At 41.2% G+C, this 15,721-nt stretch overlaps 1 protein-coding gene across 3 annotated transcripts in view; it reads right to left on the bottom strand.

The window, feature by feature from the left end:
* Positions 1-821: 821 nt before the first annotated feature.
* PARP9 (poly(ADP-ribose) polymerase family member 9) overlaps positions 822-15,721 on the bottom strand; it is a 27,641-nt gene continuing 12,741 nt past the window's right edge. For all 3 annotated transcript variants that reach the window (XM_034785819.1, XM_034785821.1, XM_034785820.1), the window contains 7 exons: positions 14,618-14,848; positions 14,313-14,531; positions 12,134-12,209; positions 9,818-10,192; positions 8,246-8,397; positions 6,418-6,592; positions 822-1,900 (listed from right to left, as the gene is read on the bottom strand). In XM_034785819.1, the coding sequence (XP_034641710.1) occupies positions 1,587-1,900; positions 6,418-6,592; positions 8,246-8,397; positions 9,818-10,192; positions 12,134-12,209; positions 14,313-14,531; positions 14,618-14,848 (1,542 nt within the window). In that variant the 3' untranslated portion in view covers positions 822-1,586. The remainder of the gene's footprint in view (positions 1,901-6,417; positions 6,593-8,245; positions 8,398-9,817; positions 10,193-12,133; positions 12,210-14,312; positions 14,532-14,617; positions 14,849-15,721) is intronic.

Raw genomic sequence — 15,721 nt, 5'->3', positions numbered from 1 at the left:
GGTACTTGTTTCTTTTCAGTCCAGAAGCAGACTTTATATTGGACGATAATCCCTTTGACTGTTGCTGAACTATGACAGCATCACAAACTGTTTTAAAAACTTGATTTTTTTGGTCAGCAGGTATATAAACCAGTTTTAAATTAAAACTTCCTAGTAAAGATAAATGTAGTTCTTGGTGGTTATAACTGGTCAGGCAATCGAGATTGGACCAAGTTCTACTCTTACTTTTATCAGTGCATGGACGTTAAGGGGTTGCCCAGATGTAACTAATAGAATCTGAGGATGTTATAAATGTTGCAGACTACAGAGTCTTTGTTTTAAAAAAAAAAATGAATGCAAACCAGTGCTTGAGATTTGACTTACCTAGCAGTCTTTTCCTTTGGGCCCTCAGTTCAAGTCCCATTCTGGCAACTGGTCTTACACCCAGGGCTTGTACTTCTAGCTCCATTAAAATGACCTGGAGGGTTTTGAGCCTTTACTAAGAAACAGTTTTGGAAGTATCTGAGGATATGGCAAGCTGATCTTTTTTTTTTTTTTTTTAATAATACAGTTCACAGCCTTTTCCATACCATGACTGCAAATTACAATGAAAAAGTTTCAGGCCACAGGCCCCTCCCAGCTAGCCATAAAGTAAGATCATAATCCCCTTGAAACCTGTATGTGGCCCTCTGATGATTGCTAGTCCCAGGTTCAGAATTTGTGCTTTATTTTCATAAAATCTTTCATAAAAGGCCATGTTGAACACATCATGATAGCTAACTGAAGTCTGACTAATGTCCTGTTAAGAGGAGGAGAAAAATCAGAACACATCAACAGGTTGATTTATTTTTGGTCATGCAATTTTTTTATTTATCTTAAACATGTTACCTACAGTGGTTGGCATCTCATACAGCTAATAAAAATGATAGCAACACGATTATCGCTACTGACACTGCAAATAAATTCACGTTTTATAAGCATGTAAACTTATTTATAAAATAACACTTCAAAAGATGACACAGCTGGTGTTGAAACACATGGTAGATGGTTAGCTAAATACGTGAAAGCAGAATTAAAAATAAAATGAACAGCCTAAATACATGTTTTAATCTCAATGGATTACTTTGGACTAGATAGTTTTTGCTAATGTGTGATTTTTAAGTTTATAAAATATTGTTTCAGGCTTTTATAAAACAGACATTTCTGAGACTAAATATATATTTACTCGTCGCTGGTGCTTTAGTAAAATAAAATGCATAGTGTACATACTGTGGCTGTTTATAGAAAAATAAAACTTCTGCATATTTTTGAAGCTATATATTTTCACCATCCCGGGAATGGTGAACTGAATTCTGTATCTCGTACCTTTCAGATATAAAATTATATATAGTTTTAACTTCCTTAGATTATCATACTGATTAAGCTCTTGTATATACCAACAGGGATGTGTCAAGATTGTTAGGTAAGGCACCATCACCACACTACTGCAGTAGTGTCAGATATGCTACTATTTGGGTTTTAACAGGATGCTGTCTGTACTCTTTGTTCTGGGGAACACTTAAGTCCCATGGTTCTGATGAACTCTCATCTACTGAGCCCCTGGTTGCCTAGTAAGGCACTGACCCCTCAGCCCAAATCTGGGAACATGTCAATATATAGTGTGGAACAGCCTGATTACTGTTAAAAATGACAAAGGTTTCAGGCTTGTGAACATCATCTACTACACTGTCATATACAGTCATGCCATCTGCATCAACTGCTGGTGGCACAATATAAGACTGTTTGCCCTCAGTGTATAAGCCTGTTACTACCTCAGCCTCAAATACACAAATTAGATGGTCCATTTCACACTTTTCCTTGGTATCCTCCATTAGGTTTCTGGGGTTCCTGATAAAGTAGATGCCAGCTCCATATTTTTGTTCTGGAAATAAAAAAAAACAAAAAATGAAAATGGTAGACTCCAAAGAATGAGTTTTATGAGGGTTTGCAGTGTTGTAGCCATGTCGCTCTCCAAGATGTTTGAGACAAGGTGGGTGAGGCAATCTCTTTCATTGGACCAACTTCTGTTTGTGAAAGAGACAAGCTTTCGAGCCACACATAGCTCTTCTTCAGCTTGTCTCTTTCACCACCCAGACCTTAAGAAGAGCTCTCTGTGGGTTCAAAGCTTGTCTCTTTCGCCAACAGAAGTTGGTCCAATAAAAGATACTACTCACCACCTTTGTCTCTCTCTTAATAGGGTGACATTTTTTCTCATGGCTCCAGCCCTAAAGATTAGAGATGCCTCTTGATTCTGGATTGCATTTGCTATTACCTTTCACAATGTTCCTTCTATGCTGGTAAAAAAAATTGAAGAAAAATGTCTGCTGATACTTTTCTCTGTTCTAAATGCCGATGTCCATATTCTGCCCTCAGATACCTGCATACAATTCCCACTGACTTCAGGGGGAAAAAAGGGTTACTAAACTGTTCCATAACTGTCGTTCTTCTAGTTGTGATGCACTTGTCCATTCCATTCTTGGAGTGTGCATATCCTGTGCACTGTTGTCAGAAACTTTTCCCCTCCCGTAGTACCCGTTAGAGCAGCTTGAGCTCCATCTGCCACTACATATCCTTGTGACCAGTCATAAACAGCAGAGCCACCCCAACCCCTCTCGGTTTCTTCGTGCCAGAAACTCCGATGCAGAGGGGTAGGAGGGTGAGTCATGGAATTGACATGTGCAACACTTCTCTAACAACAACAGTTATGGAACAGGTTAGGAACTGTTTTTTCTTCAAGTGATTGCACATGTGCATTCCACCTGGGGTATGTCTACACTGAAATAAAACACCTACTGCTGGCACACGTAGGCTGCCTCTGGTTCGCAGGGCTCAGGCTGCGGAACTATAAAATTGCAGTGTAGACGTATGGGCTTGGCTTGGAGCCGGGTTCTGGGACCCTCAAGATATTCTGGAATGAAGTGTGTGTCAGCAAGACTCCAGATTGAGAATCATTTCCACTTCCCCAAGTAAACAGAGCTAGTAGATGGCTTCTTACTATTTAAGAGCACATCCTGAACCTCTTTTGAACAAGACTCTTCCCAACGATCTATCCATGAAACATCTAGGCTGTTAAATGAAGTGCCTGCAAGTTTGGGTGGAGTAGGTGACCATGGTCTCAAGAAATCACATTTGGGTCCAATAGAAGCAGTATCAGAGCTTTTATCAAAAGGGAGAGGAGTGTGGAGAACCAGTGCTCCCGAGACCAACCTGGGATTACAAATATGAGTGGAGCATGTTCCTGTCTGATTTTTAGCAGACCTCTGTGAAGAAGTGGGATTGGTGGGAACGCATACTGGAGTTTGCCTGGCCAGGAAACTGTCCATTAGGGAACTCTGACTGTGACCTTGAAGGAAGCAAAAGTGCTGGCACTTCCTGTTGGTTCTTGTTGCAAACAGGTCTACCTGGGGAGTCCCCTACAGCTGGAAAACGCACCTGGCTACATTCGGGCATAGAGACCATCTGGGGTGATGCAAACAATCTGCTTAGGTTGCATTCAAGCTCATTCTGCACCCTTGGAAGGTGAGGTTGGCCAAATTGGCAATACAAAAATCCCAGAGTTGAACTGCCTTGTGGCAGAGCTGGAATGAGCGGGCCCCTCCCTGCCTGTTGAGGCAGGACATTGCCATTGTGCTGTCTGTTAGAATATGTGCAGGCTTTTTACCTTTGATATGGAGTAACAAACCCTGACCTGACATTTGTGTGTAGAGACAAGTCCCTTGTGGACCATAATCCCTGCATCTGAAGGGAACCTAGATGAGCCCCCAACCCAGAGCAGACACATCTGTCACTAACATCAGCAAAGGTTGAGGCAGAATAAAGGAACATCTACGCCTATGTTTACAGGATTTGTCCACCAGTCCAGAGAAGCGAAAATCTGAAAGAGTAACCTTACCACAAGCCTTAGAGGGTGACAGCTCAGAGATAATATAGAGGCCAGCCAAGTCTGTAGTTCCCTGAGGCACAATCTGGCATGTCGGACTGCATATGTGCAAGAGGCTGCCTGCCCCAGAAGCCTCATGCAATTCCATGCTGTCATAGTTGGGTGAGCCTTGACATCTAAAACAACTGATTAAGTTGTCTGCAATCTTGACCGTGGAAGGAAAGCTCTGGCTTAAGTCGAGTCCAGGAGTGCCCCTATGAATTCTAACCTCTGAAATGGGGAAGAGGATAGACGTCTCCATGTTGATTGACAGTCCCGGAGCTTTGAAAGTTGACCGGATAAGAGAGATGCTGGATAGTACCTGAACTCTGGACTGGCCTCTGACCAGTCAATCATCCAGGTAGGGATACACTTGCACACCCAATATCCTCAGAAACAAAGCTACCACTGCCTTGCATTTTGTAAAAACTCTGGAAGCTGCGGACAGGCCAAATGGTAGCGCTGAACTGGAAGTGAGAATGGCTCACCAGGTACCTTAAATACTTCCTGGGGCCCTGGATAGATCACCATATGGAAGTATGCCTCCTTTAAATCAAAGGCAGCATACCAGTCTCTGGGTGCCAGGGAGGGGATAATGGAAGCAAGCAAGACCATAGAAAGCTTTTATCTTTTTCTGTTGAGTTTATGCAGGCTTAAAATTGGTCTAGACCTCCCTTTGCTTTCAGGATAAGGAAATTGAGGGAATAAAACCTCTCTATGATACTGAGGAACTTCTTCTATGGCTCCCAACCAAAGCAGAGATTGCACCTCCTAGAGAAGGAGCTCCTCGTGAGAGTAGTCCCTGAAGAAGGATATATGGAAGGATTGGAAGGAGGGGTAGAAATAAATGGAAGGGTGTATCCCACTTCCACAGAGCTTAAGACCCATTGGTCTGAAATGATTGAGGACCAAGCACCCAGGAAGTGGGACAGATCGTTTGCAAACACAGGGAAAGGAGAGGCTGGAATTTTGGAGACCGGTATGGTGTCCTCCATCAACCCATCAAAACATTTGTTTAGTGCCCCCAGGGTGCCTAGATGAACTAGGAGCTGTTGCAGAAGAAAGTAGGAAAAAAGTAAAAGAAACACCATCACCAAAGTCCTGCACTGTGCTCTGTGATAAATCCACCTTCTACATCACTTGACTGAAAGGCACTATCTGTCTATTTAGACTGTAAACTCCTTAGGCCTTGGCTACACTTACCCGCTAGTTCGACAGCTGGAAATCGAACTTCTGGGTTCGACTTATCGCGTCTAGTCTGGACGCGATAAGTCGAACCCGGAAGTGCTCGCCGTCGACTGCGGTACTCCAGCTCGCCGAGAGGAGTACCGCGGAGTCGACGGGGGAGCCTGCCTGCCGCGTGTGGACCAAGGTAAGTTCGAACTAATTCGAACTAAGGTACTTCGAACTTCAGCTACGTTATTCACGTAGCTGAAGTTGCGTACCTTAGTTCGAATTAGGGGTGTAGTGTAGACCTGGCCTTAGTCCAGAGACTACATCATCTTCTACAGTACATTTTGTAAAGCACCAAGCTTATTGCAGAAGCTTCTTAAATGATATTCCAAGAACACTGGATGTATCCTTGAATGTATGTAAAATTGCTTAATATCAAATCTGTTCAGTTTTCAAGTGAAAAGATGCTGGACCTTGACTCTGTTAAGCAGTCTTCTACCACTGTAACACCATCAACTTCAGTGGATTTACACTACTGTAAAACCAATATAATGGAACAGAGAATCAGATATGGCTTTTTTCCCCCCAACTGTCAGTGCCACACTCAAGCTGGGATCTGAAAGTAAAGCTGGGTTCTTTCTAACTCCTACATCATCATCAGTAATAAAGATTCTGCAGTTAGATCTGTGATAACAATTCTATTGCTGATGCACAAGCCAGAATGGAAGCCAGCTCATTCTCCCAGAACTGCATGGGCTCTGCTGTACGAACAGGAGTGAAAAGTGTAAAGTAAAATCTTATTGTTCTGAAGGTAAGTGAATATGACTAAACACATATAAAAAATAGATCTCTTGTATAAGAAGATCCCATTTTTCTGACCTAAGCTGAACTTTACTAATCAACTACTGTTTGTTTTGCTTAAAGAAGCAAAATATTCCTATCACCAAGTGCACACTCCAAGTGAAAACACTAAACATTTAAATATCCAGTTCAGCGGTTCTCAACCTATTTACCATTGTGGACTGCATATGCAGCTCTCTTTGTGTTATGTGCTCCACATCCATACAATATACATACTACCTGTATGGCCCTGAGGCTGTCACATGGGCCGCAGCTGTGTACTGATTGGGCCACAAGCGGCCTGTGGGTTGAGAACCACTGGTCTAGTCCTTACTGTTCTGTATGATGCAATATTAGCAAACTGACACATGGGTAGAATGGCTACATTATTGTTTGGAACAGAATTATATAAACACTATTAATGGCATGTTTCAACAGCACTGTAAAAAAGGAAAGCAGTAAACTACCTGGTGGAGGGGAGTATGTTCTCTGAAATCCAGCTCTGCATACCAAGCTACAGAACTGAGCAGGAACACGCTGGTACAATCTATGGCATATCTGCTTTCCAATAGTTTTTCCTTCTACACATTTTTTAATCCGTTGGAAGGCAGCTGATAAAACAGGATTATGTATTTTTTCTATCTGTAATATAAACAACAATACTGTAGTATAAACAGACAGTTATAGATCCATACCATTGAAAGCACACGCTGTCACTCGTATAATTTACGGTCTTCAATCTAACAAGCATTTTTTTTTTCAGTTTGAGCTAATCAGTAGTACAGCGTGCATAGATCTAAAGTGTGCAATTGCTCAGGAGAAAAAGTACCATGACCCCAGTGCTTCTCATTGAAGTCAATAGGAGCACCATTGTGCCCTGTTCCAGTGATTTCTAATGGGCGAGTTGTGTGGTACAGATGTAAGTAATAACCATAAATGTTAATGAAAGTTGCGTATGTGGTTAGGACTTGATCCAGCCATGGGCTGAGAGAATCCTGTGAGGATCCTGACTTCAGTGAGAGTTAAAGTTACTCAATTTCTCATAAGATAAAGTCCACACTGAGAAAAATCTTTGGACTGAATTGTGCCTTTCAGGCACAGTTCTGCATCACAGAGGATGTAGGAGGCATTGTGTCTCAGGTAGGCACCAAACTTTGGGGGGGCACGGCCATCCATATTGGATGGATCAGTGGTCCATCCAAACCAGGATCCTGACTATGACAACAGCCCACACCAGATGCCTCAGGGTAAGGTGTAAGAACCCCAGTTATGGAATAACCTGTCCATAGAAGAAGTTTCTTTCTGACCCACTCAGTTAGAGATTTAGCATACGCCCTGAAGCATGCGGGTTTATGTCCCTTCGGTTCTGTTTTTTTGTTTAAGTAATCTTCTCTACTGGAACTGTGAATGATTTCATATCCATAGAACTGTACAATCCTGTTTTGAACCCCGCTGAGCTCTTGTGGCAATTAATTCCACAGGGCAACTGTACAATGTGTAAAATAGCATTTTCTTTTATCAGATTTATATTAGCTGCCTTTCAATTTAATCAAATATCCATTGTTCTTGTATTATGAGATGGTAAATATAAGTGTCCGATTTACCTTCTGTACACCATTCATTATTCTGTATACCTTTATCATGTCTCCTCTGTATCATCTCCCTGCTAAATGAAATAGTCCCTGTTGCTTCAATCTCTCTTCCAATAAGACACAGAGATGTCAATGCACTTGACTAAGGTCATACAGTGAGTCAGTCATAGAACTAGAGACAGAATCTAAAAGTCCTGGCTTCTAGTTACCTGCTATATCCATTAGATAATGTTCCCTCCTCCCCACAGAGGATACATCTACTACAGAGTTACATTTCTCTATGTATATGCTGTACATCTTCACGTTCCCTTCATGCATTAAAAGTAGAGCCTGGAATCTACTACTGACTACATCAGGAGTGGAACCAGCTCCTTGATCCCTGAGAATTTGCTATAACTGAGGACTTGAAGCTGCAAAATATAAAATAAACATATAGTACCTTCTGAAATAGTAAATGAGGATTTAACTGCATCTTTTTGAGTGATCAGCTGTAACGTTTTTTAAACAGTCATCTTAATTGAGCAATAAATCTAGATTTCATTCACAATTTCACTAAAGTTCATTCAAGTATTATAAGGAGCCAACTGATTTTGATCTTATTCTTTTTTTAAAATGTATCCTTCTTAATTCCATCCAGGTTCTTGTAAATGTCTGATGCCTTAAGAGTCCTTCAGATTCATTTTACCAAGGACACTCTCTTTACCTTGAGAACACGAAGCCCAGCTTTTTCAAATCGTTTTTCTCGGTCCTTGAATTCCTGGCAGTATGATTCTACTGGAGAGATCTGGTAACGCATTTTGGTATCCCTTGTCTTGTCTCGGAGTCTTTCTGGAGGATAATCAGTTTCCAGATGGCCTGGATACAAGTAGCAGAATATTCAATAATAATTTAAGACTTTCAGCTTGTTAAACTCACCCTCAATGCAACAAAGTCAGTGGAGGAGGAAGTTAATCGTTTATTTTGGTTGCTTAGTTAAGAAAGAAGAGTGTTACATATTCTCTGAAGCAAGCTGTTTGGGTCATCTGGATCAAGGCTCCTCCTTTACAGAGACCTTTGATAAGGGCAGTGATGACTTAGGAGTTCTTTTGAGGGAGGTTGGGATATTCTGTATTCTTTTGTGCTGTAAGGGTCAACTGATTACTGCCAGTAAGTCATGAGTTTACTGCTACATCAGTTTTAATTTTAAGATTTCTGTTTTAAAAAATATCAAGGACACTTGGGGCTTGATCCAGAGCTCACTGAAGTCAGTGAAAAAGCTTCTACTGAGTTCAATGAACTTTGGCTATGGACACTACAGCACCTTTTTACACTCTGGTACATTTAAATAAGATAAATATGTGTCCAGATCTAGAAATTCTTTAACTGATTCAACTTTGCTAAGGATGTTACAGCTTACATTTAAATTTGCTGAATATATTATGCCTGTTAAATCAAGTTCTACTAAAGGAACCAATGAAAAGTCAGAAACAGAAGAGACACAAGACGTATCATGCCCATTATATATCTCTGCATTTGTGTATCTATCTTTTATACAAGGGAACCCATCTTAAATAACCATCAAAATGTCCAGGAAAAACGGTTGTCTAATAGGGTTGGGCTTTTAACTACAGGCCAAATAAAACTGACCTGAAAAAAGGGGATATTTCAAAGACAGAAAGTTGCCCATTGAGGTGGTATTTGGTACAGGTTTCAAATTCATTCTTACTGTAACTCCACTGAAATCAATTAATTAACTTCAGTAATTTCTATATTGAAGTCAAAGGGCCTGATTCACTCCCACCAGAGCAACTCTATCTGTGGGAAGCTGATAGCACTAGGTCTGCTGCCAGGAGGGGAGTGGCAGCAAGCAACATACAAATATGCAGGACCAGTTCAGCAAGGGTATGCACTGATTCAATACATCTCCCAGGGAGTCTCAGCTGGCTAGACCTTTAGGCTGCCTTTCCTAGTGGAACTCCCAGAGTGAGGACTGGCAGCAGTCATGTCCGCCTCCAACGGCAACAGCTCAGTGGGATAAACTGCAACCCACTGGAATCTTGCCCAGTGAATCAATTGAAGTCAACAAACTAACCCACGGTCTTTCAAGGCTTTGCATAGTACCTATTACCCTAGTATCTAAGCACACAGACTAATCTGACACTACTGTATATTCATCATACATACAAACTGAAATACAAGCTCATCTAAATATTAGTAACACACACACACACACACACACACACACACACACACACATATATTTTCTGCTTCATATGTTTTTATGTTTTACACTGACCCTCTGACAGCAGCAGTTCCTCTTGCTTGGCTCTATTATTCTCTTGCACATCACACAGTAAATTTTCGATCAAGAACACCGCATCAATTACAGCACCAGGAGGACCTTGAATCTCTAATCTCGCCTTTCCACCAACCACTTCTTCTGATATGGATGCACCGAAACATTGCAGACGAGACAGTTCTGCATGATCTTTTTTGCTAAGGTTAAAAATGTGATTGTTTTCGATAATGATACGGTGACTTTCTTGGACTTGCATTATGTTTTTGATCCATATTTTTGCTGCTTCCAGTGTTTCACAGCGGTTTCCAATAAGTTCAATGGCTAGTCCAGTTTTTTTATTCTCCATTTCAGCTGGTCTGTCAGAGCGTGACCCTGAAAGAAATACTGTTTATACAAGTGCAATTGGTAGACTGAAAAGTTCACAAGTGCTGTCACAAATTTCTGTATGCAGCCTGAGACTTTGCAGCACAAGGAAAACTTATTGCCCTATGACACATTCAGAATGGGGATATTACGATAGACACTAAGGGGTAGATTTTTAAAGATATAAATAGCAGTTGGGCATGTAACTCCCATTAAATTTCAATTCTGCCTTTGAAAATTTCCCTGTAAGTGCCTAGTTCCACTCCTATTAAAGTCAATGGCAAATCTCTCATTGATTTAAGTGGGACCAGGATTTGGCCCTAGTAATAATTAATAAATACAGTTTCATCCCAGGTGTATAACATCATTACATTTTGAAGTCAAATTAAATGGTAGTTCCTCTTCTGTGAGCCATTTAGAAACTTGTTCTTAATTTTCATGTTCTTCCAAATTCCTCTAACGTGTGGTTTAAGCAGAAGCTGCTATTTCAGGAGACAGTGGAGATGATGAAATTAAATATTTAGACAGACTGAAAACATAAATCTTGCTTTTCAGTCTCTTGTTAGGGCTGTTTTTGTGTTAAAAGACTACATTGTAGTTCTACGGGGAAGTGAAGGAGAGGACACTGTCCTACTCACAAAGGAGCCCTTTTAAATCCCTTCTGGAGTTTGGCTCTGAATAAATGAAGTACCTTTTGCATTTTAACTACATCTGTGTTCTCTCTGGATTTTTTTTTTTTTTAAGTAGGATGTAAATCAGTGCTAAAAGCAATGTGTTTTACTCATACTCGCTTTGCATTGGCTAACTAGAATATGTTTCAAATGACAACATTCTCGGCTTATAATAAAGAGTCCATTGATGGAAATGGTAATAGGCTGGAGTGCTGCCTGCAATCATTTGAACATAGGAGGCACAACGCAAATACAACACGCCTGCCTACAAGGAGGGAAGGAACGCCAACCCATGACGCCATCCTCATGTCTCTTGAACTGAAATTTTACCCTTTGGCACCAGGACACAATCACATGAAGTACTTTGTGCCATCAACTCCCACTGATTGCAGTTGGTACTGACGGTGCTCAACATCTCACACGACCAGGCCAAAAGTGGAACAAAACTGTACAAAACTGGAAAAGTGGTAACTAAAGACATGGCCCTGCCTATTGCAGGTACAGGTTTTACTGTTCATTAAACATATACAATAAGCTCTGGAACTTTATAGTAACTAAAATGCACTCAGCCTTCCTGTGAAGCATCAAGCTACCCAAACACTGCTGGGGGCAGCAAGGACCTGAGTCTGATATGACAAATCCTATGTTCTACAGGATGGTGCTGCTCATGTTCTATATCTGTTTGCATGAGCTGGAATGAAGGTGCCAAAGCAGAGTAGCTAGAACTTTCTGTGTCAACAATTTACCGTACCCATTGGCTCCTGAAATGGTAGGAATTGGGATGAAGATGATTGATTAGAGAGATTGATAACTATCAAAGCTCAGCTTCCTCCAGTTTGTATTCACATTTAAGAAATCCTGCTTTTGAACTAGCAAACCCAAAGATCAGTACTCAGCCCTAACTCCTGATAACATCAATGTCGATGACATGGGTTCTTCAAGGGGCAAAAGAATGCAAAGCGTCTGAAGAGTTGAATAGTTAACTCAACAATTACATTTTTGTTTACACGAATGAGAATCCGATAAGTCAAAAGGAGTCTAATTAAATATCATAATACTAAAACTAATTTTGCAAAACACAATTTTAGAAGAAGTAACACATTTTCCCCAATATACCAAAACCAGTATTGTCTTCTTATCACCCAGTCTGACAAACAATGAAACAAGAGTCAAAAATTAAACACAGAGCTCTTGTGTGATGGTTTCCCCCAGATAACAGATATTTATTAGGAGAGTATCATTTTCACAACCTTACTCACCCTTTGTGCTCCTTACTCACCCAAATCATCACTTCTGTTGCATTCCACATCTTGTCCTAGTTTGCTTTTCGCTGAATCAAACTTGGTTCGGAAAGCCTTGACAAAGAAAGATTTAGAATCAGTTTACACAACCAGCTATGTGTCAAACCACTAACAAACGAACAGAGTCTGTCTCTCCAGATTTCTGTTAGGAAAGCAATTTTAGTCAGTCTCCTTTCACACAGGGCCTGATGTCGGTCTCCTGTGCCAAACCTGGTTCCAGGGCTTTGTACAGGGACATGGATGGCATGCGTGGGTGGCATTCTCCCCAGTTTCATCTGGAGGTAATATGTGGGGAACCAATGCGGCCAGGCTGTTGTTACAGTTTATGGGCCAGAGCAGAAACAATTTCTTCTACTTACAGTTTTATGCTGATGGATGCATGCTGTGCATTGTGATGCACTGACTATCCCCTTACCTAAGTCACAAAGCTCCCTCCATAGTCTCATGTGGAAAGCCACTGAAGAGCACTGCTCTGTACAGTGGGTTTGGGCTTCCTGCAGACTGACATCCCTGAGCAGTGAAAATACACTATTCATGTTGGTTTTTAGCCTTCAAGGCCTGTGGCAAGGACAGGACAGCCTTTGGCACATTAGTGAAATAACTGGCAGTGTGAGCATGTGGTCCAAGGAAACACAGAGACAAATAATAACCAAATGTAATTTGTCAGAGTTCTGACATACAGAAAAAATGATAAAAATCATCTTTAAATACCATGAAAAGTACATTGCAAATTAATACTACATTAGAAAATAAGATTTTACACTGAATTATACTGACAAAAAAATGAAGAAACTACACTGTAGATCTAAAGCATAGATGAGCAAAAGTCATTGTAATTAAACTTGGAAATTTTTATTGTAAATACTTCTAAAACTGAGGGGCAACATCAGAGTCTACATGCAAGGTGGTGTAAGTTACATGTCAATGAGTGGGTATAAGTCGGTTTATTTGACTCTAGGAGTCAAAATTGATGTAATCTACACATCAGTGGCATGGAAGAAATGATGTATCAGGAAAAGCAACTAACAAGAAGGACCAAGAGGGTAGGATTGGCTACCCCTTTTTCCAGATCTTCAGCATGTAAATTATGTTCGGACTCCCTTACACGCAGTTACTGATACCACATTACACTTCACATCTGAATTTGGTCCGGAGTATGATTCAATTGTCCATGATAGCCTTTCAGAGCAGAAGCAAGAGCATAGTGTAACCTTTTGGCCAGCCCACACTCTACTGTGCCGTATATTACTTTTGCTACAACATACAGGCTCACTCCTCACCTACTGAAGTCAGTGGGAGTTTTGGGTTCAATGAGAACAGCATCAATTTATAATTTATAATTATATTTTTATGTATATAGATACCTAAAACAGCCGTGTATAAATCATCTGGGCCAAATTTTCTGCTGGCATAAACTAGGACAGTTCCATTGAAATCACCAGCAGACAATTTGGCCTCAGGTGTCTACAGCCTGGTCTACCATAAGAAGGCAAAGTCCTTTGTAACAATACATTGCTACAGGAGATGATTTGACAGAATTTGCTAAGTGCATTTCCCATGGCATAACTTCAGTAGAAGTACTTTAGGAAGTCCCCAGTAAGTTGGAAGCAACAACTTCACTGTATACTGTATGCCCCAGGAACTTCAGGAGGCCTAAGTGACAGCCATGCCATTGGGGCTACAGATAGGAAGGCAACTAAGTAAGCTCCCCAGGGGACTGGTGGATTTCCAGTCAGAGTTTGTCTGAAGTTCCTGCCAATTGAACCAGCAGAGACACCCCGTCTGCACATTTTCCCTTCCGCAGAGCCATGCACCAGGGAGAAAGCGGGCAACTGGGCAAAAGAGGGAAAGCACTCTGCAACGCTAGACTAGAATTCATATTCCCTGAGGATTTGTTTCTTACATAGGCTGATTCCTGTCCCCTGCCATTTATTGTCTCTTTCAGGGAAAGATGTCGTTCAAACTCCAAGTCCAACCTTGCCAGGTTTGATTTTCCCCTGGGTTTATTCACAAGACACACCAGAGGCTTACTATCTATTGTTACAAATGTAACATATTGTTTGGTATGTAAAGTACTTTAGCTTGTAGAAATTCAAGGAAACTTTCTTCATGGTTATTGTGAGTTCTTCTACTTATAGTTAACACTAAATACCTTACCTTGTAGACAAAACTGTTATTTGGATGGATCACAAAATACACATCTAACTTCCTCCCAGGATGTTCCTTTGCAAAGCTTAAAACTTCATCAATCATAATATCTGCCACGTCATCCTTTGGCAAATGTAATACTCCAGATCCAATTACTGGGAAGGAAATTGAAGAAAATGGAGGCTCCTGAATCTTAAGCAAACATCTTAACATTGCAGTTTTTAGTACCTACAGAAAAAAAGGAGAGTTTTAGACCTTATTTTACTTTTTGACATGAAAAAGAGGAGTGAAAATCCTCTCTAACAGAACATCACCTTGCGTGAATCACTGCTGCTTTGTGATGACCATACTATGTGGAGCACAGACTTGCAGGCCAGATTGTATCCTTTTGTCAATATGAATTTCTCACAAGATGCAGGAAGTTTTTGAGACTCAAACCGAAATTCCTGCTGAAGAAATGAGCCTGCTTTTTTTAGAATTGCTCTTGAAATGTTTCCTCTTGACAGATCATCATTTATGACCACAGAATTAACAATAACTGCAGTCTGGAAGACAAGAACACAAGCTCTCAGTATATTTCACTTCAGGTAAATGCATATTCTACCTGCACTGCAGTCAGATCCCCACTTCAAATGTACCTGTGCAGCTGGTGGAATTTTTTCTTATAAAAACTCCATCCATCCAGAAACCTCACTTTTTAAGGGACATCTACACTACATGCTTCTTTCAATGTTGTGTAGAATACATAACAGCGCAGTCTCCTCCCCACCCTCCCACCCCAGGTTGAATAACAGTGTAGCCAGTGAGGTAAGGCTTAGGCAAGTAGAGTAAAGACACAGTTGAAGAGTGTGCTTATGTAAATCCCCTACACTCGTTCTACTCACCCAAGCTGTGCCTCACCATCTACATTGCTTTTTTTAGCATTGTAGTGTTATTACCTCCCTGCCGCTGGAGCCTTTTCCCAGTGCAAGGAAAGACTCCAGCAGTCAAGCAGGGGAGATGGGGAAGGAAGCAGCAGAGAAAGGGTCCACTAGCTCCCCACTGTTGGAGCCCTTCCCCTCCGCATGGAAAGGCTCTGTCAGGGGGCCATTCCTAGAGCCTTTCCACTGCAGTGAAAGGCTCCGGCAGCAAGGAGCTGCTGAAATGTTCCCCGTCTCCCTCTGCCAGAGCCTTTCACTGACATGAGTAGCTACACACTGCAGCAGGCAGTAGATACAGCAGGCTTTTCACTGTGGCATGTAGCTACATGTAGCCTACACACCACCACCAGTGGTGTGTACTGTAGATGTAGCCTTAAAGTAGTAAGCACTGCCAGTCACGCAAATAGTCCTCACAATCTTGTGTACTCAGGAGGAATTGCAAAATTATGGCTGCCTTCTGTGCAGGAGCACAATGAGAGGATGGAAATCCCTAAGCTT

The sequence above is a fragment of the Trachemys scripta genome, chromosome 11 (assembly GCF_013100865.1).
Source record: "Trachemys scripta elegans isolate TJP31775 chromosome 11, CAS_Tse_1.0, whole genome shotgun sequence".
Taxonomy (NCBI): domain Eukaryota; kingdom Metazoa; phylum Chordata; order Testudines; family Emydidae; genus Trachemys; species Trachemys scripta.
This window is presented reverse-complemented; position numbering and strand designations above follow the sequence as displayed.